The following is a 27,530-nucleotide window of genomic DNA, read 5'->3' as shown; positions in this document are numbered from 1 at the left end:
ACAGAACTGCTTGTTCCATACTAGTGTATTCTTAAAAAGGCTTAATTTCTGTTAGCCATTTCTAAACTATAAGAAAAATATGGCCTGTGGATGCAGTACAGGATAAAGATAGCATCTTTTATTGTCTATTCTGAGAAGCATCTGTCAGTAAAATGTTTACTACATGAAACTCACTCAACACAATATTTTCACGTGAAGTATGCCTTTCATAAGCCTCCATGTCTGTGGTGTGTTTTTTCTTTTCTTTCTTTTTTTTCCCCCCCTACCCACTCCAAACCCCCCAAACTGGTCTAAAAACCATGCTGATCTTTGTTTCAACATGGGAATGTAACTGCTCATTGTAAAGGACTTTGTAAATGAAAAGGATGATGTTACTACCTTCTGTGGTGTCTTTTTCTGAGTCAGCCTCTGCTATTATCTGTCTGCTGCTTGAGGATATCAAAAGCTCTGGACTAATCCTTGACAGATTTTATGCTTTTGTTTATCCTCTTCATGCTAGTAATAGGTCAACTGATGAATTGACTTAACCAGGTTTATGTTGATGGTTATGTGAGAGCTTGTGCCTTTCATTCCTCCAGCTTGTCTGAAGGTTGTTTTCCACCCCCCCCACCCCCGATCCTCCAACTGCAGGAGAAGGCTTCCAGCATTAGTGCTCTTTATTTTTAAAAGCTATTTCATAAATCCTGTAAGAAAGGACAAAACACTCAGAGGCAGACTTGTGATTGAATTAGCACTTAAGCTGTATCTCTTTGCAGTTTTCTGTAGAGTGGGGAGGGAAAGAACGAGAGGATCCATCTCACAGCTGTCTTTTCTCTTGCACTTAGAATGTGTTGAAGAAGAGAGACCAAGTTCAAGCGGAGTATGAAGCAAAACTGGAAGCAGTAGCTTTGAAAAAAGAAGAACGTCCAAAGGTTAGCACTTAAAACTACTCTACGAAAGCACCCTGCACTTCAGCTGCTTTCTGAGAAAGTGAAGAAAGCTTGCTTTGTCTAGGTCTGATTTCCTTTTTGCAGTATAAGTGATTTCTGTCAGAACAAGAGTTTGTTGGTGGCACACTAGTGTCAAAGGAAGACCTAGATGTGAACATATATTGCCTGTATAGCTACATCCTTGCTAATTGATCTCTAACCATTCAGAGTAGGGTGGCTGCATCCAGACAGTAGTAGGGAATGATTCCTATCCTGTGTAACATCTGAACAAAACCCAGAATTCATTTGGGAGAGTGTTTAGTGGCATGGACTGTAACAGTGGTATAACACTCCCTGACAATTTAGCCATATGTCAGCTGGCTGAATTAAGTTCCTCAGCCCTGGCGCTGCTGAACTATATTGTAGGACACATAATTTACCCTTCTGCTAGGCGATCTTCTCATGTGATGCTGAACAGATACAGCAGCTGTCACTGGGTAACAGATTTTGGTCAGGCTTCATGCAGAAGCAAAGCTGTAAACCAGTGTACTTGTGCTCCTGCCTGCCTGTGCATGAAGCCTGACAGCTGTATCTTAAATATGACTTTGGCCAGTGATGAGAATAGGTTTTGTTCTGTCCCTCTCTCTGCTTGGGTTTTTTGGCTCCCTTTCCTCTTTCAGTTAATAACTGAGGGACAATACTGAGTCCAGTATCAGGACTACTTTGTATGATCTCTTACTGGAAGATTTGCATTATGTCTTTAATTCAGAAGCTGTGGAGGACCACAGAAAGGCTAACTGGTATTTCCCAGTCTTGTGCTTGTTTGTCACAGATTCTACAAATAGTGTTATTAAGATGGGTGGCACTGTTTTTTGTCTGCCCCAATATTAGCTGGTGTGCTATATCCTCTTACTTCCTCAGTGTAGTTTTATGTGAGCAGATACTCTAATTTGCCTGTAGGAGGGATGGAACTGAATCTAGTGTATCCAGCAAGCCATGTGAAGCTCTTTAGGCATTTGATGTTACCAAGATCTTGAGGAAGCAGAACTGCTGAAGTGTGCTAATCTCTCGTCTGCTAGAAGGCTTTGCATCTAACATTTTACTGGGAATGTTGTGTAAAGCACAACACTTACATAACTATCTTAAAAACTTCTTGGAATACTTGACTCTCGAGTATCATAAGCATTTCTTTTGGCAACTTGATATACCTTTTTTGTAAAGTAAATATCTTCTTGTAGCACTTACAAGTTGGGGGAAAACCCCCCCCCACAATTTCCTGTGTTCATGCATTACTAGTTCCCAGTTTTCAGATCCATTCCATCTTGAGTGGATTAACCTTATCTATAATAGCTGATCATCTGCCAGAGCTGTAGCTACCAACACGTTTTGCAGTCAGTGAGTTCTCACTGTTAGCTCTGACCTGCTGGCACTAATGCAGTGAATTGCATTTGTGTTCCTCTGAGTATACTTAGCTGATTTGGAGGGAATTACATTAAAAACAAACAAACAAACACCCCTCCCACACACATTAGGCCATTCTTAAGGTTTTTTTTTTTTTTAATCACTAAATGAGGGCCTATCTCTTCTCACTAATCTCTTCCACTGGAGGGCATTCTGGGACTCATTGTACACATAATTTGAATGTATTTGCAAACTTGATCAAGTGCCATCAGGTAGTTCTCAAATTTACTTGATCACCTTAAAACTCAGCAGAGTATAAATTCAGAAGTCTTACTGGGCTAATGCAAATGTCTGCCACCAAATACTACTCAGAATACTGAGGTTTCCTTTGAAAGCATGGTATAGGTTCTCCTGTGACTTTTTTTACTAGTTTAAAAGAAAGGGTGCAGACTCTGCAGCGATACTGTTTTTTTAGCAAGTGCAGTGGTGAAGTGCTTCTTGCTCATTTCTGACACATGCTGGAGCTGTTTTTGCAGTAGTCTAACTAGCATAGTGAAGTGCAGATTTTATTTCTTCTTAGCAGGATGATATTGCCCTTTAATGACCTAATTTATTGCAGTGTGATGTTCTGTGGGAAAAGTAATATGACAGTACAGAACTAGAAGTAGAAGCTGGCCATGTTAAGAGAAAGCAGGCTTGTAACCATGTATGTTTCCAAAGACCTGGGAAGTGTCATGTACAGATATAAATTACCTAGTAAATGCTGGTTTCTTTGCGCTTCAGGACCATTTTTTACTTGGTAATGAGGCTGTAGAGGGAATTTGAAAGAGCTGACATGTTCATGCTGTTAAGTAATGTTGTCTGTGCTTGACTATGCTGAATTCTAGAAGTGGTGCACACTTAGACGCTCAAAATACTGGTCTTCACAGGAATTACGTGAAAGGAAATACATTTAGGCATGCAGCTATGTATCATATGATGATGTGGCCAAACTCCTGAATATACAATTTTATTCTTTAAGTCTTGCCTGCATGTACATCTCTTCTCAGTTTACATTGACAATGTTTGCTACTGAAATAGTGATGTGCCCTTCTAGAATGTCTTGGAGGTCGAGCCAGTTATCATTACTTGGGTTTTGGAGTTATTCAAGCCACTGAGAGCAGCCATCTGGAGGAGTTGTAGCTACTTTCCCCCAAAGTCCAGTCTCCTTTTTCTCAGTGCTTTTCTGCTGGCCTAATATTAAATACTATCCACTGGTAAAAGTGGCAGATGCAGATAAAAGCATCAAAGTTGATTCCACTTATGTCCAGATTTGGTGTTTGAACCTTACGGTAGATGTCAAATACTTAAAAGCTGCTGATTAAGTTAAAATGTTGGTTCTGCTACTGAGTTGTGACTTCCATTTTGGGATGCTGCTGTTCTGGAAGGAAAAGTATTTACTCTTATGAATAGGACCAGTGTACCTGCAGAGGCTGCTTTCATGAAGCCTGCAGAGATTTTGCTGGAATTTGTTGCTGCCATTCCTTAATTAGAACATTCATGATGCATTCGGTGAGGACTGGGTTGTCCCTATAGCTCTGTACTTGAACAACGCTCTCAGCCTAACCTGCAGGAGAACTGGCTGTGAACAAGAACAGATTCTTGTAAAACCTTGTGGTTGCAGATCATGGCAGAAGGAGGAGGAAGCTGGTGAGTGCTTAGAAACTAACTTAATTGAATTGTGAAATCATATACGGTTTTGTTCCCAGACTTCCTGAGTCTTTCTCTGATAGCCTAATCTTTCCTATTAAGACAGCAGAGTACTTACAAATGACACAAGGTATGCTTGCCTTGAAAGGAGCATCTTCTAAGCCTTCCAGCAGCTGGCTTGGTAGTTCTTGTCATCCAAAGCTTACAAGCAAACTTCATGTCTTGAGCTATAGCAGTCTGGATTATGTAGCCAGAAGTATAGTGCTTAGAGGCAGTGGAAGAAGTGTGAAACTATTGACTCCACAAACTGCCTGTAGTGCAAATCTACTCATGTGAAGAAAGGAATACTCAAAGCTCATGAATTTGAGGGAGGAGCTGCTTGTGTTTTGAACAGCTTTATCAGAGCCAAAATATTGGCCCTTCCTTGCTGACTCTTGTTAGTCTCTGGAGTACTTCAGTGATCAGCCCTAGTTTACATCCTGGAGAATAACCAGAGCTGACATATTTCTTCCAGAATCGTGTATCTTGCCAAGCTGCAATGTAGTAGCAAATTCCTGACTTCCTATATTGTTACCTGAGAAAAATCTCTTATGTATTTTATCTTCTTCGCTCCTCCTACCCCTCAAAGAAAAAGCGCGTCTCCTGAAAGTATCCATTATGTGAGGAAAGACTACAAGCTTCTGCCAATGTTCTTATTATCCTCTTAGGCTTTTGGCAAATCAAGCTTCCAAAGAGGAAGTCCACTTGTCACACTGATGCTAGAGCTCAGAGATTTCCTCTTCTGAGGTCATGGGCTTAGTCTGCATATTTTGGCATGCTTCCTCTCTGAACTGACCATGCAGTACAATCATCTGAAAGGAGATATCTTTCCCCTTCCAGCTTCAAGGGGCAATGCATAGAGAATGGGAAGGAGAGTTATTCTGTTTGAAACTCCCATGACATTGCTAATTAAGGCTGGAAAACTGACATTAAATAGTAGCAACTAATACACTCATTCTGCTTACTGATGTTTGGCGCTACCTCGGTGGCACTCAGTTAAAATCATAGGACTTGGAAGCTGAAGAGAACACTTAAAGCTGAGTGAAGTCCTTTCCTTTACAGGAACTGCATAGAGAAAATTCTCTGCAAGCACAGTGTTAGTGCATCTATAAAGCTTCAATAAGTGATCTGAAACCTAGAGAATGCTATAAGGAGTTTTCCAGGTTAGCATAATCCGTTTTTTTAATATGAAGATCAAGTTAAAACAGTGTGTCTCAAGCAAAATTAGCTAGGAATATTAAGCAAAAATTCTGCACACAGTAGGATTTTAAAGCTTTATCATTCTATTGCCACTAGTCATTGCCTTTAGTTACTACAAATTATTTCAGTGGGGTTTGGCAGGCCTAGCTTTCCTGTTCTTACTATTATGGAAGCAGGAGAGAATACGTTAGTAAGGAGGCAGTCCTGAGTGTCTGCACACAGGATAGAAGTCTTTTTTTTTTTTTTCTCTCTCTCTCTCTCTTTTTTTTTTTCTTCTAAGACACCACAGTCAGCCTGAAATTTTTGTGAATGGCAATTCTTTCAGCATTTTTTTGGCATCTAAAGCATTCAAGTCTTAGAGAGGCCTAATACAACAGACATTTGCTAGTCCAGTAAACTAACCAGCAGACTGCTTAATAAGAACAAGAGGCTGGCCTTCGTAGATGTGCATGCCAGGAGCAGTTACTGACTTCATCAGGGCATCCTACTTCCTGCTTAGCTCTGGAGATAAGCCCCTGAACTTAAAGAAATCCCTTACAGCCTTGTTCATCACTTATGGAAGCTTAGGTCTCTTGATTGTGTTTCTCTTTACTGATGTGTCAAAGCTGGCCCTACTAGGGAGAGGAGAAAGCTCTCTCCTTTAGCCCCTGTCTTGGGCTGAATCATGAAGTACTTGCATTGCTGTTGCGGAGAGGAGAAATAAACAGCAAAACCATCAGGTCTTGAGCTCTGTAATACAAAGCAGCTGCTTTTACTAAGAACTAATGTTTGTGGGGGTCTGGGTAGCAGAAAGGTGAAGGGGAAAAGGAAGAGTGCGTGGTTTTCTCATCTTGAAACACTTGTAAACCGATTCTGTAGCTGCTGATAAGCAAAATAAGCAAAGAATACCAATATCTTTGGCCTTGCTTGCTTTTATCTTGACCTCATGACTACTATCCCTATCCATTTAAATCTCTATGTAGCCTTGTAATAGGCTATCTTTCAGGCTTTCTCCCATTACTTGTGGTTGACTATGTGTGTAGTGTTGAGCCCAGTGGCCCATTAGTTAATCCATGGTGAAATGGCTCCAGTTGTCTTTCCTTTGTGATCATAATTGCTTTGTGCTTGCATTTTTTTAGGCAGCCTATAAGTTAAAACTGGGGTAGGAAGCTAGAAGCTTAGAAGAAACTTTATTCTGCAGCCAATGCTGATCACTGCTTGCAGCAAAGCAAGTTTTGTGCATGAGGAACTGCTGCACTTTTTCTTTTCTGCCCATTTTTGGGGTGCTGTGGCCTGTGAGGCGTGGTCCTAGCAGCTAAAATGCGATCTACAATGTCCTCATTAAAAGGGATGCCAGTGCCCAGGAAGAGGGAATAGAAATCCCTATCCACAGAAATAGTGGATACAGTTCCTCTTGCAAAGGGTTTCATCTCTGCTATTTTGTAGCAAAAGCATGCAGGTAAATTCTCAAGACTTCTTCCACATAGAAGCTTCCCTATCTAAAATTGGTTCTTAACTTCTCTATGTTGGAAGCCCTGTAGAGGATCCTTGTCATATTCCATTCTGGGACCTGCAGGTAAAGAGTAGTTGATCTCTGGTGATGGCTGTGGAACAAAACAAATGCCACATTGTCCATTGCATTCATTTGTTTTTGGCTTTCCCACATTTGGCTTAGCTTGCACGAAGCTATTTCTCACTCTGTTTGGTTAAGATTTGTGCTACTTTAGCAATGGTGTTGTGAAATGCTCTGTCCTCTTTATCTACTACAGTCAAGATACAGCACTTCAGCTTTTGTTGGCCAACTCATTGGGCAAACCTAAATGTTTCTTGTGTGAGTTGCACTATGAAAATGAGGAAATATCTAGTTCAAGTGTAAATGAGAAGGGGGAGAGAAAGCTTGCTCTATAGCTGCAATCAAACTGCTTAGTTTGAGAATCAGAAACTAAGTCTAGGCACCCAGCACTTAAGTGGAATGGCTTTCCTCTTCATGTGCCTCCAGCAAGTTCTTTCTCAGTCTATCTCAGTTTCTGGCATGGAGATGGATTAACACAACTGCCTGCCACCTCAAACAGCATAGAACATGTTAAGCAATCTTGTCTTCGCCTTGTTGGGGCTTTTCTCCCTGCAGCCATAACTGAGTTTATTTGGGGTAACCACTGGACTGTCACCCTTTTATCTGTAGCCTTGTTCAGTGAGATTTGAACTAATTCAGGAATCTAGCACTCTCAGCAACTGTTTAAATCTTAATTTCTTTTGCTTCAGGTACCCACAGACGTTGAGAAATGTCAAGACAGAGTAGAGTGTTTCAATGCAGACCTGAAAGCAGATATGGAGAGATGGCAAAACAACAAGCGACAAGACTTTAGGCAGCTACTCATGGGGATGGCAGATAAAAACATCCAGTACTATGAGAAGGTATGTGGCACTGCAATAGCATTGGCAGGAATAAGGGTAGTTTGATTTCCTCTGAGGTAGCGATGATTCTTCAGGAAGTGTTCATCTGTCTAGGAGAAAAGAATCTTGGATGCCTGAATTAGTTCTTAAAGCTGCTGACAAAAAGAGGCTTCCACAGCACTATTGTAACCTGTTGAGCTGCTGGTCATGCTCAAGTGATCTGTATGAGAATAGCAATCTCTTGCAGGGTAACCCTGTAACAGCACTTAGTACTGGATGCTTGTCTCTCTTGGATTGAACCGCTGACTTTTGCATCAGCAGCAGTAATTTGTCTCCTAAAGTTAGTGGTGCTGTTTCTGTGATGAAAAACAAAAATTGTGTATGCTAGTGATACTAAAACTAGTAAATGTCTTGATTGTGGTTCTTAAGAATCAAACTACATGGGTTAATATACATCCTTGGGTCCATGTATAGACTGTGCTTGGTATGAATAAACAAGTTTAATCTCCATCTCCTTGAACATAGTTCTGTCACTTCAGTTGGGTGTTTTAGACTCTGCCCAGGATGACAATTCCTGCACTTCTGCCTGCTTTCAAGAAATGCTTGTATGTTAGTTCTGGAAATTCCTAGTCAAGTACCTGTACCTGATTTTTATGCTTTATTTGGAGTACGTGTACCTGAGATTCAACATCAGGTGATCATTTTTAAAGCAAAAGGCCCTTGGAGTTCAAATGTATATGCTGTTCATCTAATTTTCCTTGATATTAGGAGAAAATGTTACCCAGTGCCCTGGTTAGTACATACTCTACTAGGCTTATGTATGGTAACATATTTGATTTTCTTGCCTATTGCATTTTTTTCAGATTTACTTTATAAACAACCTCCTGTGCTGGGTTATGTCTCTATATAATGTTAGGATTCACTTCCTTTGCCCTTTCTAGTGCATATCTTGTCTCTAATTCATAGCCAGTCACACAGAACTTCCTTCACCCTAATTTCTTCCCTTTTCTGAGGCTGCTGTTTAAGGGATTAAAGGCTAACTGAATGTCCAGCAGTGTCCCTGCATCTGAGTGTTGCATCTGTACATCTTAGTTTTGCTCATTTCCGCAGCAAGGAATATTTTTAGTAGGAAAGCACCTAATCACTTCAGGATACACAACTAGAAGTACTCTGTTCACCTTCAGTACAATTAATAAAAGATTAGGAAAAAGATGCTTGGCAATAGTAACTTGTGACTGTAAGAGCTGGAGATGAGTTTGCCTATTCCCAGTGTTTATTAAAACACATTTGATGGTCTACTTTGTCCGTTTTGAGTTGTGGACCGTCAGGAGAGTAATGACATAAAGCAAGGGCCATAGATCAGATAAGTATGCATGTCTGGGGAAACAAGTCCAAACCCTGGAGAAACCTTCTAATAGCCCGCAAGCCAGACTCCACATTTATTTTACTATTGCAAGTTAATCAAATGCAGTGGAGTCAAGTCTCTGAAGTCTACTGGGATATCGTGTATCTCTGAAGTACTTACCTTTAGTCCTTAGATTTTTTTTCAAATAAGTTTGGTGGAGGTAGTTTATAATACTTGCTGTTATAAACTACCAACTAAAACAGCCATCTCCCACAGACATGCCACAAAAATGTGAACTGCTATCAAAACTAGTCTGTCTGCCTAGCTGATAGCTGTTTTCTTTATAACTTCAGTGGAACCTAGCTGATACTTGGAAATCCTGGTTATTATGAAAGATTTTTTGATGACTTGAGCTAGCTGATGACTTGGAGGGCTTTAATTTTTTTGGGGGGGGGGGAGGTAAGGAGATTAAAACTGTTTTTCCTAACACTTCCTTGCTGTTTGAGCTCTTATTTTTTCCTTCCTGCAATAGTCTATAAAAGACCCTGCTAGTCTTCCTGAACTTGCATTCTTTGGATCTGGACAGGTCAAAAATTACAGGAAGCTGTATACAATCAATTTCTTTAATCTTTATTTCTTTTCTTCAGTGCCTTACAGCGTGGGAGTCGATTATACCACTATTGCAAGACAAGCCAGAGACCAAATAAGAAGTACCTTCATGGACAGTCTAGCACCTCTGTGCTCAGTACCACTAGACATACTGGAACCATATGAAGGACTCTTTTGTCAAGTTAACCGAAGTGCCAGCTGTGTTTAGGCTGGAACAGACCTTCTGAAAACTATTTGAATTTCTTCCTCATTGTCTGTGTTTAAACTGGGATATGTTTCATCTTTTTGAGTTACCTTGAGTGGTTCCTTCTCCATCCTATGGAGTGATCCTGAGCTCATAGTGAAAGTGCACAGGGATCTCAATAAAACTTACCTCTTTAGTCTGGAAGGAACTGATGAGTGGAACACTAAAAAGATGAAAATAAACTCTACTGCAAGGTGCCAAATGACATCTTTAGTACCATTCTGTTTTGTTTGATCTAAAAAAAGATAATTACTCCCATGATACAGTACTTCCTAACCACTCCTTATCTATGTTTTGGAAGGAGAGGGAAAGGCTGGAAAAGAATGTTTTCTGTTTTGCTACCACTTGTATGGTCCTTCTAGATAAAATGATTTTTTGGACTTTTCTGTGTGGAGGTTGGGCTGGTTCTAGATAGAACATACTGACACCGTTTGCAGAAAGCCTGTGATGCAAGCATGAACTGTGGGTTTTTTTGTGAGTGTGGCATGCTATTGGTTCATACTGAATATCTTTGTTTACCGTGGTGATTATGAAGTAATGTCAGTAGGCTGAAGTGTACTTGTGACTGACTTGGGGATCAAAATAGGCCTGGGTGTGGGAGTGAGTTAAACAGCAGCCTCTCAAAGCTTCTGGGAATGATGGAAGCAAGTATGAGTCTTTATTGTATTCTTTACTAAAGCTAGCTCTGGAAGTTACACAGTAGATTTAAACATGGATTAGGAATATTTTGTTTCTTCTGAACTAGAGCCCCTTTGGGCTTGGTTGCTGAAGGTGCCTGCTGTAGTAAAGATGGAATTTTGCTTTCTCTCTCTATTCTTTTGCAGCAGCCAAAAGCCAAAAAGTGTCAAGTGCTTGCTTACAGCAAGCATCATCATGAGTGTGAAACCTGCCTTAAATGTGTCAGTGAGGTTTGATAGGGAAAAAATAAGGTATTACCCCTATAAGGTACATGCAGTGTTCATAGCTGTCTCTGAGCCACATGGCAAGTCTTTTGAGACTTCTTTTGGTACAGATCTATTCTCCTGTTAAGTTTTTGTTGGCCTTAAATGTAACTGCTTATTCAAGTCCCTCCTTTCCCTTTCCCTTATGGTCCAACCTCAAGTAGCTGCCTCCATGTTGTTAGTGGCCTTAGGTACCTTCTAGAGAATGTAATGCTGCCATGGTGAATCTGAGATCCTTTTGAATTAACAGCATGCAGATAATTCTGGATTAACTCTTTATCTATAAGAAGTGAGGAGGTTTGGGGCTCATGTCAAAGTAACATCAGGATTTGGAGGAATAAATAGCTTTGAATGCTTAGTGCTAAACTTCTGAGCGATTACTTGATCTCTTGCAAAGAACCTGAGTGCAGTTATTGGAAATATACAACTCTTGTGTTATCCTGTGATGATGTATCAAATATCACTTTGGTTTGGATTGTGTCCTTAAACACTAAATGTGCCTGAAGCTCCCCTGCTCAGCTTGGAGGCTTTATAGCAACTGTCAAGATGAGTTATCATTGCAATGTGGTGGCTGTCAGGCTAATGTGGTGGTGCTCCCTGGGTGGGAGAAGTCAAGTTTAAGGCATTTTAAGAGGTTTTCGTATTTGACATGACTTCCTTTGACAGCTTTGGGGTACTAAACAGAAATTACATTTTGTGATTTAAGCTGCCAGTTTCTCATACATTTACTTGGTGTAACAAGGAATTCTGCTTTAGGTTGCTGTTAGGTGTAGAACAACCAACCACTCTTGCTTTTCAAAGGGAGTGTTTAAAAGGTTTCTTGAAGCAGTAATCCAATATTTTTCTCCATCCTTTTTCCCTTGTAAATTAAGTTCTTGTAAATGCATATTATTAACAATCTGACCACCTTCAGGGTTTCAGTCAGTAGACAAGCCATGTTCTCAGTTCCAGCACTCATAAGATACTGTAAACAAAAGGCTAGTCCTGCCTTCCTTCTTTCCCACAAACTGGGAAAACATCAGATTTTTTTCCTTAGCAAGCTTCTGTGACCTGGTTTCTTTCTGTGAAATGGAGTTTCCCAGTTGACTCTGCATCACTGCAAGTCAAGTGAAACTTAATTTGAACTGATATTTAGACATTATTCCCTCTACCCTATCAAAAAGCAGTGCAAGATGAGCAGAAAAGTTTTTTTGTTGTTGTTTTTGTTTTTGTTTAAAAACAGGTGAGTAGACTTTCTGATGCCTTATAAGATTTGTGTCCTATTCCCTGCAGTTTTGAGTCAAAACTGAAATGGGTTGAGGTTCTGGGCAAGCTAGTACTGGACAGTGCAGCTGTATGCGAGGAGCATAATGGACAGTGGGGAGTCCCAAGTTAAGTTTAAATCAACAAGCAACTATTTCTGCTGGAGCTTCTATTTAGATTTTCTTTAATCTGAGGCTCCTGATTCTGCAGTCTGACTCTTAAACTACTACTTGACCAAGTTGTGTTTTCATCTCAGATAAATCCCTTTCTGGCAAAGCTGTTGAGAGGCAGGCAGACTTTGTTTCCCTGCTGCATTATGTGGCTCTGTGGCACCTACCGAGTTAATCCGGAGGAAAGGCTGGAACGTTTAGCTCAGGCTGTGGCCTGCAACAAGATTTCTTGGATGACTGAAAAAAAACAAAACCTCTCAAACTTCTACGTGGAAAGTAAAACTTAACATTAAAAAGAAGAGTCCTCTGCAAGAATTGTGTAGAAGAGTGTGTAGTAGTGGGTCTCTTGGCCCCTATGGGCTACTAAGGAGTCTCCTTATTAAAAAAGAGCTCTTGTTGTAAACCACAGGGTTACTGTGGGAGAGGCTGTGAGGTGTGGGGAGAATCCTGACTTTGAGATGTGATGCAGCAGGGCAGAGTGGGCAAGCTACAAACAGGCAAGAAATTCCGTTAAGATGTAAAGAGTACACTTAACTAACTGCTGTTATTGGGAGGTTGAGATCTGACTGAGCTGTTAGTGCAGCTCTGCAATGTTGATCTTGTAGACCTTTTGTGTCTCTATATTTGAAGAGCCCAAATGTTAATGGTGAAAAGCAAAAGATTTTGTGAAAGGAAAGCAGAGACGCGAGTAGTGCAGGAGCTTCATCTTGAGTAACTTGAGTGTTCTGTCACTTAGGGTCACCCTCTCTGCATGCAGTAAAATGTCATCAAAAGTAGTTGCGCCCTTCCTACAAGCCTATGTAAGATGTGGGTCCTTAAACACTTAAATTAACCCAGTCTTCTTTTTAATCCAGAGCCAGAACAACTTTTGTCTCAGAGAACGCATAACTCACTGCTGTCCTGGTTACTTGCATGCTGTTTCTAGGATTGTTTGTTTCTTCCTCAAGTGGCACCAGCACAATAAAGCAAGCACTGAGATCCTGTTTTCATGCTCAGGTATGAACTGTGTTGTTCATACATATCATCATCAGGTTCTGACTGTTGCAATAAACTTAGACACTAAAACATCATTATGGATTTTTCAGGTATCTATTGAAAAATAAAATGGTGTTAGGTATAGCCTTTAAGGGCATTAATTCTTCAAGCATGAGTTGCATCAAAAAATAAACTACAGATTCTTCAGTGCAGTCTGTTTTGACTTTTTTTTTGTCATAATGATGCTTCTGCTAGGGATAGAGCGGTGGAACAAGTGGTAGAGAGGAACAAAAGCAAAGTGTAACTGGCAGTGAAGGGGCTGCAGAACTACTGTGAGAGCACCTTGGAGGAGTGGCTCTGCCCAGCCTGTTCATGGTGTATTGCCTCAGGTGTCAGTCCTGCAGATATCAACATACAAAGATATCCCAGCCCCACAGGGACTGTTCATGTTTTGATAAGACCCATGCTTTTGTTGAAACTTATTCATTCCTCTCAAGAAATTGTGCATGATTAATGTGTCAGGCTTTTAAAATCTAAGATACTGGTGCTTATGACCACTCAAAATGCGCAAAATGCGGTAGGTAGAAATGAACTAAATTAGCTCATTAGATGTTTAGCCTCCTTAAATCCTAAAGGTAGAACAGTCTTTCCCTTGGTGTATAACCTTTTACTACAATAACCAATCAGTAGGGGAATTGAGGTTTCTTTTTAAGGTGGGAGACTTGCTAGTACTTGCGAAATACTTTTGACAGTAAAACTGGGGACTGCAGGAATAAACTCTTTGCCTTTGGGGAATGTGAAGGTTGCATTTTAAACTTTTTTGGGGTGCTATTTAGCCAATTTTAAGGAATCATACAGATGTATTTAATTCTACACTTGGCACTGTGGAGTACTGCCAGTGTATCTGATGCGTATAAGTCTCTGTAATGAACTGGACTAGTTTTAAGCTTGCTTGACTAAAGCATGTTACTTGTCCGAATGTTACTTACCCTTATGTAAATGACTTGCCAAAACTCTAAAAGGTAGGAGCTGTCCAAGCCTACTTGGAAGGCCTTGGTACTCTACACTTTAAAGATGAACCATTTTGTTAACTCTGCCACTGGTATACATATCCACACCTTCAGATCTGAGTGCAGGATTGGAGCCAGTGCCACTTTCCCACCACTCAAAGGGACAGATATTTTTCTTACAGCAGTGAACAACCAGGGTTTTGTTCTTTAGCATTTGAAAATAGCGCAGCGCCACCTTCGTTCTTTTCCTTCCTCTGTACCTGCATCCATCTGCCCCTTCTTAAGGTTTGTAGAGCTATGCCTTGTGCATGAAGGCAGGCTTGCTTTGACCGAGTTAGTGCTCGTTATGTTCAAGACATCAGTACTGAAGACTGAAACATTGCTTGCTCGTTGTGCAAACTGTGTGCTACTTTTGACCTGTGTAAAACCTGCTCGCTGGAACATGTTTACTTCGCATACTCATACCATTAAAAAACAAAATGAAAGCTGTGAAAAGACTTGTCTTTGTGTGAATTAGCAAGTAAATGATGTAAAAATGGGAATGAGGCTTTTATTTCATGTACTCAACCAAATCTACCAACTATGCTCTTGTTCAGACTAGCAGGTTATGAAATGTTGTCTTGATTTCTGGTGCTGGCATGCTTCTATTCCCTTTCATATATCTCTGTATAAATATACTTTGTGCATTGTTTACTATGGAACTAGTATTGATGGAGAAAAACACTTTGAGGTAAAATTGTTTGTAATGCTCTGTTAGTGTGTACATTTTTTAAAAAAATGCACCATTTCTTTACCTCAATTAATTTAATGGAATGGACCAATAAATGTATTAAAAGATGACTTCTTTACCTAGAATAAATGTTTCTTTTCTTGCAGTCTTCACGACTGAAGTTATGATGTGTGCAGTAGCTTTGCTGGGCAGCTCGTGATCTTACTGCAAATATGCTTCCCTTGAAAGCCTATTGCCCTGCTGATTCAACTACGTCTCAGCTGTCCACTGCTGTAGAATAATTTGTGAAAGTGGAGCCTGGAGGTGAGGAGAGAGTGCAATAGGACTTGTAGGGGGCAATGGGCATGGCAGTAACCCCCTCTGAGCAGGGGAGTTGCATAGTGAGGAATCAATTTCTGCCTGCCAGATCCTTGGCTCAGACTGAGACTTCCTGGGTTGCTTCCTGGTTAATGCAGCTACTGTAGAGTTTTTAGCTTACTTTTACACAGCTTGGGGGTTGGAAACAACTTAATCCTTGTTAATTCAATCAGTGTGTAAGCAGAGACATAGTCTAGACCCTGATCTCTCTAGGGCATGCTAGTCTTATGAACCTTGTTTAGCTTTTGAACCATTTAGCTGATAATGTCTCATGCCAGTTGCTATATTGCATAGCATTCCTTTCTAAAGGGGGTTGATCTAGCAAGATGACTACTACCTGACATCAGGGTCCTTATGCCTCCATAAAAACTGTACTGGTGTGCTTCGCTTACCAATTCTTAACTTGTTACAAGTGTAGTAGGTCCTGGTGGTATGAGTTGAAATGTCAATGTCAGCTCTTAAATCATAGGTGTCCTGCTGTAAGCTCTGTTAAAGCATTTTACAATCTCCCAGAAATCAGGGACAAACATCTGTTCAGTAGTGTTTTATTGCAGAGATTACAAAATAGTGGGTTTTTTTTTTTAATGATATAACTATATTTTAGAGCTCTTCCTTGCAACATCAATTAGATGGGCTGACAACTCTCTCTACTTGTCTCTAACACTCATTAGAGTAAGGGAGTCCTGCAGACCCCCACACACATGCAGCATGCTACTTGTGGACCCCTACTTCGTAAGCCAAAGTCACAGGGCTGCCTCGAGATTTCTAACTGAACAGACAAGAAGAGAACTAATGGAAAACTAAGCCTGATGCTCATCTTCCCTCTTCCAAATTGAACAGCATGGCTAAAACCTTCTTTTTTGTTTTTATGCTCTTCTTGTCTGTCTGCACTATTAAGTCAATACTGCTAAGCAGCCTAGAGTGAAACCAAAATGCTCTGAAGACGGCTGGTGTGCAATAGCCAGCATGTCTCTGCAGTACATCATCTCACAGAGTAAGTAACAAGGCAAACTTCTCTGTCCTGGCTGAGTTTAGTGGCTAAGAGGTTGTGCAGTGCTATGAAATAGGAACATAGATGTTTTTCACTTTCAAATCTGTAGGGACTGAATGGTTAGCAAACCTTCCCCTTGGGCAGCTCAGAGAATTGAAAAGATGTTTTAGCAGCTGCAATTCTGTCAGGCTGTCAGAATTTGAAGGGAACCAGTGGTTGAACGTTGTTTGAAGGCCACAATGCTGTAAAGAACAATAAAGATACACATTACAAGAGAAAAGCTAGCAAGCTACTTCCCAAAACTAGAGTTTCCTCTTTCCTCATTAAGTCTTTGGCTTTGTTTAAACTTTGCTGAGGTGTCTGAAGCTGGCTGAGCGCTTATGGGCTTCCTTAGGAGAACCTTCCAGCTTCTCTATAAGTTGCTGTATTTGCAAGCAATGAAATGGACACCATTTATCATCTTCCAGATTTGAAGTCCTGGTACCTGTGTTTGTGCTTGTAACAATGCTCAACTTCTACTTGTAGACCACATTAAAAGCAATTGAGTATCTAGCAGTGACTCTCTGTTAAACTGCAGATTTGTGCACATGAAACGGATTACTCTTGCATCAGGAACATATGAGGAGGAAAGCAGAGCCTTGGGAAAGATGGAGAATGAAGTAGCCTTCTCCTGCACTTGCACTCCTGCTGACACTGGGTATATGCTGAAAAGTCCAGAAAGGATCTAGTGGTCTGGACTAGACAGACAGCTGATAGTGTAGGAGCTTTCCTTAATTTTTTTTCCACTCTTCATATCTCAGTGATAGTACTGAAGCTGATGGAGGATACATGGTGACCTCAGACTTTCTGCTATTATTACTTTTTTTTTAAGCAACAACAAAACTTTGCAAGAGTTTTGGTTCAGGTCAGATGGTAGTCTATCCAGCATCTGCCCTATATCTGAATATGGATATTGTTGTTGCATGGATCAAATATATTATCGTAGTCCGCTTCAACTTCACACTGGGACAATATTGCCCTTTCAAGGAGTGCAATGAGCTGGAGGGACTTGGTGAGGGGACAGTGACATGGGAGAGATGGAGGGAGATCCCTCATAAACATTCTAGGAGAGTAGATTGACATGTCCTGGAGATGCTCTTTCAGCTTTCTCTCCTGAAATTAAACTAAGCTGATTTTGTGCTTAGAACTTGCTCTTGAAAATATAGATCTCAGTCATTCTTTAGCTGTTCAGCTGAGCAATTCAGTTGGGCATCAGAAGAGTAACCGTTTCCACAACTGTGTGGCAATGGTTTCTCTTTGAAAGAAACACTGGAGGGAAACTGAAATTACTCTTTTCTATCACACTGATAAATAACCTGTAATGGATTTTAAAAAAAAGTTTTACTTTATAAAGCTTTATTCCCCCTCTCTACTTACTACTGTTTCAGTAATATCAAGCACTGCTTTTGCATGAAGGCTTTGTCCCTTGGGATTATTAGTTCTTAAGCACAGCTAAATGTTCCTCCTACAGCGATTCATGTTACATTAAACAAAAAGAAGATTTAAAACATTGGTTAAACCACTTGCAAGTTTCATTCTTTGAACCTTCTTGATATTTGTGGATCTAGTTCTGCAGAATTTTTGTTGTTAAACAAAAATATTTTTCTTTTTCCAGTCTTCATTGTACATTTTAGACCTAGAATCAGGAATAATAAAGAAAAATTAATGTGCTTTTTAACAAGACCCTTTCCATTCCTTACCTTACAGGGAGGAGACTTAGGCAGCCAAATAGGAAAGACAGAATGAAACAGAACCCGCTGTACCAGTCCATTGTGCCTTGATAGATCTTGTTGTAGATGGCAGATGTCACTACTCCCGTGATGACTAAGGACAACTGCAGCAGAACAAACACCTTACCTGTAAAACAAGAAAATAGGTTATCCCTGGGGAGAAAAAATTGCTGTGGTATGTCTTTGCAGACTCCACACAGATCACCATTGCATGGAAGACTGATGTGGTCATTGCTTAACAAATGCCAGATAGTATGATCTTGTACCTGCTGTTGTTCTGGACCAGAATTAAATGCCTTGTTTTATCCTTTAAGGCATAGGACAAAAGAACTATCTAGAAAATTGGCTACTTAAACAGTTGCTAATCTGAGCTATTCCAGATGTTGAGGTAGCTGCTTGAGAAAGCAGCAATAGATTGGGAAATAAAAGTGCTCATTTCCATAGGATGTAGAAAGGACCTGGGCTAGCATCTTTAAGATAAGGGAGATTTTAGTCAGGGTCTGCTTCTGTCGTAAGCCAGAAGGCTGATCCGCTGGATTAAAATGGTAATACTACCTGATTTCTGGAGCATTGGTGGTGTCAGTGGCAGTGCTGTCTTGAGGATAGCTCATGTCCACTGTGGGCATTGAGTGTAGTTTGTATATTTAGGGAGGAGGGAAGGGAGAAGTTGAATTATAACTGAAACAGCTTGGGAATAATCTTTCTTGCTTAAGCTTGGGGTTCTGCTTCTGCGATGGTAAGTGGGGGCAGGGGAAGCAATGCAGCCCCCGGGCGTGTGCAAACTGGGGGCTGGTTCGGGGCTATGAAATGAACCTGTCGCCCTCACTGCCTTCTCCACCTGCGTAGTGCCAGCTGCCGCAGCCTAAGGACACAGCTACCCCCAGGCAGTGGCTGCTCCACTGCGTTGTCCTGCTTGTGAACTCATCTGTCAGCGTAGCCAAGTGCCGCCTGGGTAGCTCATGCTGAAGGTTAAAGACAAGAGAGGCTGACATATGATCCAAACAGCGTGCTGATTAATCTGGTGTACAAGTTGCATTATTTGTGGCAACTAGGTGGGTTTGTTACAGACAACTTTAAGGAGCACAAACAATAGGAATGAACTGGTGACAGAGCACAGCTTCTACATGACTATTTTTGTATTATCCATCAATATACGGATAAGGAAATTGGATGTTGTACAGTAGCACCGCAGGTTGATTTCTACATCTGTTTGACTGAGCTTGTAAGATATCCAAATATGACATCATTTGGGAGAGATAGAAAGTGTAACTAAAAAAAGATGAAGGAAATTCATCATTCTAAAAGCTGGAAGTAAAAGAAGGCAAACGTAAATGGTGTGATTGTTGTGCTGCTTCATTCCAACTTCTTCCTTCTCTTGATTTTCCCTGGAGCACTGTGCTTTTGAGCTCTGGTATTTTTTCCCTGCCTTTGAGCTGCACACTAATGGTAATCTCTTAAAGCATGTGCTGAAAATTTTGTGGGTGTATGATGAAATAACTAGGGAGGAGAAGTTTCTACGTGACAATCCCGTTCAGCAAGTTTTTCTGCTCCTCCCTTCCCTTCTGTGGTACCAACTGCTCTGTTTTTATCATGTAATATGCAGTTGGTAGCAATAACTTATTTTTGCCTTTGTATTCTAGGCTGAATGGAGGGGCTTGGGGGTGTTTGACTGATAATATAACTCACCATAAGATGATCCTTCAACATGCTTGGATAACATGGACCTGATGGTTGGTAAGGGGATGAGGGCAAAGAGCATCACTACCCGTGCTGTAATGCAATAAATATTTAGTTATCATCAGTACCTGCTTCCTGTCTCATAATACAAATATCGCTTTTGAAGACTACATGCCTGAGGCTTGGACAGAGCCTTTGCTTTGCCTTTTCTTGTCCCTGGAGTACCACAAAGCAGTACAAACCTGTAATAGGAGTGTAAGTCCTTGCTTCGTACCAGAAATGGTGGCTACATGAGCTATCTCTCCGACCGGCAGAGTACTTTCCCTAGACCTAGAGTTTCTTGGTCTCTGCCTGTCCTGAAATCCCAACAGAGCTGGAATATAGCACTGTCCTCTGTGACAGGTGAGGTGGATGATTCATATCTCACAAGCAGAGAGAGCATCCTGTGCTGCAGGACAGTATGACATTATATTGGTTTAGTAACATGGTGCTTCTGGCTTGGGCTAAAGTATTTTAGGCTCTCTCTAGTGTGGAAATTTTTAGGGAACAGTAGCTGGCTTCCTGTCAGCAGAAATGATCTCAGCAAAGACTCAGTCCATGTCTAGTGTGCTGAGGTGCTTCTACAATGCAAGGAACAAGCATCTTGTGAATGGTGTGGCAGCATGTGTTGATGATGGGCTTAATTTTAAACATACATTTGTATTATATTATTTTTGTTTTGTCTTTTTTCCCCAGCCTGGTTGCCAAGTGGATAAACAAAATCTCTTAAAAAATACACTCTCTTTTTATCTGCTTTTAGTACACCAAATGTGATATCCTACTATCTTTGCCTTTAAAAATAACTTAGTTTGATTTTCAATTTCTCATTCCCTCTAGGGACACACAGGAAAATCTCTTCAGGTCATTTCTCTTTCATCTTTTCCTCACTTTCAGAAACAGGACCTGGAAGCCATGTGACATACTCTTTCTGTTTGTCAAATATGAATCATCCATTTCACTGCCACAAAGGATGTTGTTCTTGTTTTTTGTTTTCTGTGTTCCTGTGGAGGCTACCTCCCAATAATAAAGTTGCCTTTTCCTTTTCATGGGATGTCTGGCCCATCTGTTGTTACCTGTCCCTCAGTCATTTATATGTAGTGTAGGATTTGTACATTACACTGTGATAATGTTTTAGTTGCTGAAACAGATCCAGTGTTCCACTATTAAATTCCCCATCAGCCATAAATGTCTTACAGCAACAAAAACAAATCATGTGTTAAGATGTTCACTTAATAGGAAATCTTTGCCAACTTTTTGCTATTGTAGCCTTAAGCCTTTCCTCACAACAAGCACATGCCTTGTATTAATGCAGCAGTGTTGTCTGACTAGTAGTAATAGCCAACAAGAATTCCTACTCCCACACATTGTAAGCACTGTTTCCCTGCTCAGGTTTGGATTATGACCAAGTAACAAATTACAAGTTATCTAGCCTTGAAACTAAGCATTAACAAAAGTGGATGCCTCTTTCGGATATTTTGGGGCGCCGAGTGTAGCAATCTGAAGCCAAACATTGGGAAGGGGAATGATGAAACCCTTGCCTCCGAAGTCCTATAGATTTTGGTAGCTCAAAGTAGCTGCCTACATCGTAAGTGAGTGGAGGGCTACGGGGCATGGGAATGACAATCTGGTTATTCTGTGAGCTGCTGAAAGAGGGGATGGTCCTGCTGCTAGGTAAAGTAGATGACTATGAGGAAGAGAAAAGAGGAGGGAAACCAGAGAAAGCTGCTTATCATGCTGAACAGTGTTTTGACCTCAGTATTTGAACTCATCTCATTTACTATGACAACGAAACGCTCTTGTGAACTATTCTTGTGACTCTCTACTGAGCTTCCTGCCCTGGATTTCCCAGTAAAACAGAGCAAAGACCCTTCTCTTAGTACAGAAACATCCTAGCCCCTTTCTCAGACTACACTCACTCCCACACACAGCAATTCATCTCACCGATGTAGAACAAGAAGGTCCACCGCACAAAGGCCATGATGAGGATGCCAGCGCTGAAGGATACCATTCCAATCATGATCATTGTAGTATCTCTTAAATACTTGGAGAACACAAATACCCCCAGGAAGCTGGTGACGAAGATCACATACCCAGCAGCATTGCCGTGGCCAATCTCCACGGGATTCCAGCTTAAAGGCTCCCTGAGCAAGAAGAGTGGGAGCACGTTCATTGCACCAACCACTGCAAGGTCATACAGAATCGCCCCAACAAAGAGCATGACAATGATAAGTTTTGAGGGTGCTACTGGAGCGAGGTTGCCGCTCTCAGAAGAGTGGAAATTCCCTGAGGCTCCTGTGCTCGCTGGTAGCTGGCTGCCACTGTCCCCTGCGCTCTCGGCTTTGGCTGAGCAGGGAGCTGCTGGCTTGGGGACTTTCAGAACAAAAATGCTGTAAAGGAGACAGAAAGCATAGCAAGCAATGCTGCAGCCTACCAGCACAGTGCCCTCTCGATAGCGATCACTGAAGCCAATGAAGAGGTACCCCGATGCCATGCTTCCCAGGAAGCCAGCTAGGCCGTACACCAGCTCAATAATGATAAGCCGCAGAGACCTCCTGCTCTCAGAGGAGCCCAAGGATCCCAGAGCCATGACAGCTGCCCAGAGCGTGGTGAAACCGCCTGTCAGCCCATTGAAAGCAGCAGCCCCGTACATCACCTCGATTGGCCAGTCCAGCAGGATCAGGAGGAGCAGGAGAGATTTGGAGCCCAAGTAGCCAAAAAGAGGGAAGCAGATGGGAATCTTCCGATGCACCTTGTCCCCCAGCTTAGACAAGCCGTAGGCTGACACCAGCGGGCTCAGGCCCAGGACTAGGTTGTAGATGATATAGAAATTAGAGACAGCCTTCTGCTGAGCATCTTGTAGTGAGTGAGAGGGAGAGGTTGAGTTGGTCTGGTTGTAGTAGTTCTTCACCACCAGTAGCAGCCCTGTGTCGTAGAAGGCACTGGCCACCTGGGAGCCAGCAACCACTGGTTCAATCCATGTCCTCATTACTGCTATCCCCACCATGGCAGCTGATGGCTGGCTGTTCTTCAGAAGAGGGGAGACCTGTTTTCAGGGAGATGTGCTGCAGGAAATGCCCTTTCAGAAGTTCTGCTCTGGAGACATACTTGAAGTGGAGCAGTGGAGGCGAATCAAAAAAAGAAAAAAAGTAAAAAAGTAAAGATCTGCCAGATAGCACAGAATCAGAGAATTTTGCAAACCTGAATAAGAGAATATTTGCACAGCACCTTGCTACATCTGTGCACACACGCACATCCCCACACTGCTCTGATCTCTGGCTCATGCAAGAGAGGCTTTTGTACAGATGGAGAACGCCCTGCACTTGCTCACTGCTGTTGCTGATCTTCCTGGTAGAGTTTCAAAACAGGTCATATGACCCAGGGGAATTTCTGTCTCCCAGTTTAGGAAGTGAAAATGACCTGATCATGTAATTGCTGCAATTAGTTTTTTTTTCCTTTTGGCATCCCTCATGTGTGAGAGGAATCTTGGGGAAACAAGGCTCACACCTAGATGTGGGGGTGGACAAAGGCTGTCTGTTTATTTATCAGCTAATTCATGAATTCCCCCTGCCTCCAGCCCTTTTTCCTTTCTTCCACATCATGGTGCAGCTGGCTCTTTTGAACTTACCTGCTCCTTTCTGTGTTATTGCTAAATCTCACCCATTCTGTCATTGCTGTTTCAATAATGCAGTCAGGAAATTGCACCAAAAAGAAATGAGAAAAAGCCTATTTTTAGCAACCTTTCTCCCACAACTGCCTCTCCAAATGCTTTTGTCTCTGGATTTTACAATTTGGGAATTTCTAAGAGGAGGAGAAAAGCCTTGATTTATACACTGGAATTGGCTTCTGCTGTGAATAAGCAGTGAGTAGAGTGGGAAGCCAGGGTGAGTAAGTGGCCGCTTTGTGGAAACTGTACGTCAGCCACATCTCAGGGTGGTAGCAGGAGGCAGGATGCACACAGTTACGTGCTGCTGGGCAGCTGTGTGTGTTTGCAGGCGCTGATGCCACATGCGTGTTCACAGTGCTTTCACAGCGTCCCTGGCCTCTTGCATTCCCCAGGCCGGTGCCGCCTGCCTAGCGCAAGGGCTGATGCTCCTGCAAGCTCCTGGCATGGGGGATGGTGCTGCTCCTCTCCTTCAAGATATCTGCTGCCCCTTTGCTGGTCCAGAAAGGCTGAAGGCAGCTTTCACTGGAGAACTTCTCCTTCCCTCCCTGCATTTCTCCCTAAGCTCAGCAGAACCTCTGTGCTTATCTGGAAACGTGCCCAAAGGAGAAGAAACCATTATTCAGCATATAAAGTTTCTAAGCTACATAGCAGGGAAATTGGGACTGAGTATGCTGCAGTCCAGTACTCAGTTTGCAGAAGGGGTTGCATGCCATGGTAGGAATTTCTAGGAGACAGAAAACTCAGTTTGTGTTATGAATCCTTGAATATACGATTTGCTTGGTTCACACACCATGGGGGCATGAAAGAATACTAGAACAGTGTTAACTTTCACTACATTTATGGTCTTAATCCTGTATTGGTTGATTATAGGAGGCCGCAATGTAGTTGTTGGTGTTGTCTGCCTCTGAAACACTGGAGACTGGCCCCATGTGTAGACAGCATGTATGCAGGATGTCGTTCCTAGAAATGTTAAAACTGTGAGGTGCCTGCTTGGTGTGTCCCATCCCGTGCTCGGGGCTAATACAGTCACAGGGACCAAGAGGGGATTTTCTTTCTCCCAGGTCTACCTCATAATTTGACTGCTTCCCCCAGCACCCTATGTTTAGAAAGGGCAATGGTGCCCTTTCCATGATGATTTGGGAGATTTACAGTTTTACCACAGTTCCTGAGAATCCCAGGCCCTGTTTTCTTCCTGTGACTCTTGGTCTTTTGCTCTGCAGGTTCAGACTGAGGATGTAGCAGCCTTAGGAGGCATTTTGCAGCTAACGGGGTGCTGACTCCTCCTAATCCTATCCCCTTTTTCCCAGCTAGGGTGACTATATACTTACCTATTGCCATGCCTAGGATTTGCAAAATATATTTAAGGACATGGAAAGTGGCAGGAAGTCACTGTGTTGAAATTGGTCCCTTCCCCTCTGCTGGACACAGAACTTGCTTGGGGGATGCAAAACACTATGTCAATATAAGGCCTAGTAACCTCTCATAAAGCTTTGTGTTGCTACAGCTAGATCTGCCTCTGCTGGTGCACCAGAAATACCCTCCAGAGAGACAAGCAGTTGGTGCTTTTGGATCTGCTACTTCCAAAGGTCTTGCAAATGACCAAGTCAGCATCGAATGTAGCTGCAAGGTCTGAGATCTAAGGGGGCCAAGTGAGGCAACTTCCTGCAAATGGATTGGGGTCCCCACCAGATGACCGAATGAGCTACAGGGAGGTTGCTCTCATTACTCAGAGACAGAAATTCTTTGAGCAGGGTTTGGCACAAACAGGCTGTCAGGTCCGAGGAAGTTACATGCATTCCCAGCTGCAGGAAATACTTGGAGGATATCTGGCAGCCTCAAAAATGCTAACTCAAATGGTAATGATCTCATTCTCCTCTGGTCTGATGAATCATAACAGGCAGAATAACATAATCTGCTATAGGAAGATTTATGATGATTACTTTAAAATACAAATTAATAATTAATTTAGAAGAACAATGTTAAAACCTCCATCTGTTGTACTTTGTATTGATTCAGGTGAAATTTACTCAATGCTTGTGTATTCATGGTTCAAGAGTTTCTTTTTTTTTTCAATCCCAGCTCAATTGTGCAGTTTTTTTGTTTTACTTTTCAGTTTGGGAAAAAATTCCAAGAACTCACATGGAAAGGAGTAGGGAATTATGTGCTAGAATGATTTGTTGCTAGATAATTTCAGTTACGCCAGAGATTTTAGTTTTCTGCCAGGCCAAAAGACTATTAGCCAACTGTAAAATTTAATTTGGGTTGTTCCAACTGGTTGGATTTTTTTTTCCCCAGATTTTCTGAAAAAGGTGTTTGGTTTGTTTAGCCCTTCTTTAGAAGTGGGACAAAGCTATTACTCTGAAACCTGGAATATTTCCACAGGATGGAAATTCCAGAAAGCCTTACTAAAAAATGCAAAGCATCAGCCTGTGAACAGTTTAAGCAATAAAAGCAACTAGATGAATTGCCACGTTTTATTTCACTCAGTGAGCCTGGTCTCTTCTATCAACCATTAGAGAGAAAGATAAATGCCTTTGCCCCCTTCTAGCTTTGATTTGGGACTTCAATTACCTTGGAGTGCAGAGGTATGTTACAGGCACAGAGCTTGAGCGACTGCAAATCTGCTCAGCTGTTACAAATAGGATATTTTTCTTTCCACCCTTTCTTGCATGTACAGGTTGTCTGGCTTATTCATCTGACACTCTCGAGATTTAGGTGATACTGTGTCATGGTCAATGTTATTCAGATCTATATAGCTAATGGACTGTGCTAAATACCATTAACGAGCTCATGGATTATATATATATTTTTTTTCAGGATATTTTGAATGTTCATTCATGTTGAATGTGTTTTTTAGAAATGATTCTTATGGAAGGAAATAATTTCATGTAATTAATTGCAAAGTGAGTGCTAAAGTAAAGGTTTAATACAGGCTCCAGAATATTTTCCACTGCAAAATACTTTGCATGAATACCATATTCATTTCATGCCAAGAAGACTTCAAAATTACTCTTCTCTAATATCAGCTTTTCCCCACAGCCCAGTTCTCATTGTACTAATATTTATAGAGACATTAGCATACATTTTAAAATACATTTATGCAGCATAAATACAATGGAGCCTTAAGAGCAGTGGCTCTTGACATTTAATGCACCTACAGAATTACTGAGACTAATCCTAAAAACAATAGCACAGTGGCATAGCCAACTGGAAAAGGAAAACACTCTTTCAGGGCATCCCACCATAGACTCATCCTGTCTGCAGACCTGCTAGAGCCCTGGTCAGCTCCACGTTGCATCAGCTATTGGATATTTGTCAGCCTGGCCAGTCAAATAATAGGTGTTTAATGTCTCCTTATGCATTCCTATGCTATTGTCTGTAACCTCACCATTTATGACAGTTACATCACCTTTTATTTCTGAACAAGGTTGTCATAGGGATCTCGGTATACTGGGGCAGCCAGGCTTGGCAAGCACCAGCATTTTAGAGCTCAGACTTCAACAACTTTCCATCTGAAAAGGTCAGATTTTGGCACCCAGGAGCTGCAATCCAACACAAGCTGTTAAGCCCTCCTTGTTCCCCATGCCCAAGTCTGCCCATGGGATTCACGATTTACAGTGTGAGGCAGTTGCTGTCTCCTGCTGGCAAGATGTTTCGTCAAGAAAGCTGTAAATCAGCTCTGTGACCTCCCCCTCTCTTCACCTTCCCAAAAGCGTGGTGGGAGCCCCAGCGCTTCCTGCCTGTCGGCAGCTCTGCTGGTGGTACAGGAATTTGCACAAACGCAGGTTCAGCATGAGTGCACGGGGGCGGCACCGCCATCCTCTGCCCCAGCTGCGACAGCCTCCACAGTGGTCCTGGGAGACCAGAAGCTGGAGAAATTCCTGCGGCAGTCTGGATACTGACTGCTGTCATGTGGCAGGGATATTGAGTCCTCTCACCTCATCTCCCATTGCTTGGCTGTGGTCTGAAAAGAAAAGTTCTGTGGTGCACTCATTCCCCGTTTACTCCACATACTGATATACCTAGTGTCCCTTGGCACTTGCTGAGTATTTTGACACAGGTTGCAACTTCATGGCAGCAAGGAGGCAAAACAGCTGTGAACTGGATAGCACCCAGATCTGAGTCTGGTAGAGCAGTAGTGGCCTTATAGTACCTGA

The 27,530-nt window shown here is 41.9% G+C and overlaps 2 protein-coding genes across 3 annotated transcripts in view; one reads left to right on the top strand and one right to left on the bottom strand.

Moving 5' to 3' along the window:
- SNX30 (sorting nexin family member 30) overlaps positions 1–19,718 on the top strand; it is a 59,351-nt gene extending 39,633 nt beyond the window's left edge. The window contains exons 7-9 of one of the 2 annotated variants that reach the window (XM_067316717.1): positions 825–911; positions 7,479–7,631; positions 9,603–14,994. In XM_067316717.1, coding sequence (XP_067172818.1) covers positions 825–911; positions 7,479–7,631; positions 9,603–9,662 — 300 coding nt within the window. In that variant the 3' untranslated portion in view covers positions 9,663–14,994. Of the gene's footprint in view, positions 1–824; positions 912–7,478; positions 7,632–9,602; positions 14,995–19,633 lie in introns of those variants that run through there. The other variant, XM_067316718.1, reaches the window with a different exon arrangement.
- Positions 15,772–22,990, bottom strand: SLC46A2 (solute carrier family 46 member 2). Its single transcript, XM_067316716.1, is given in 6 exon segments — positions 15,772–16,466; positions 17,964–18,120; positions 19,680–19,763; positions 21,651–22,746; positions 22,749–22,838; positions 22,841–22,990. Coding segments are annotated over 6 exon segments (1,635 nt in total). The 3' UTR covers positions 15,772–16,408.
- Positions 22,991–27,530: the final 4,540 nt, after the last annotated feature.

This window comes from Apteryx mantelli, chromosome Z (genome assembly GCF_036417845.1).
Source record: "Apteryx mantelli isolate bAptMan1 chromosome Z, bAptMan1.hap1, whole genome shotgun sequence".
Taxonomy (NCBI): domain Eukaryota; kingdom Metazoa; phylum Chordata; class Aves; order Apterygiformes; family Apterygidae; genus Apteryx; species Apteryx mantelli.
Note: the sequence above shows the minus strand (reverse complement) of the source record. Positions and strands in the feature narration are given on the sequence as shown.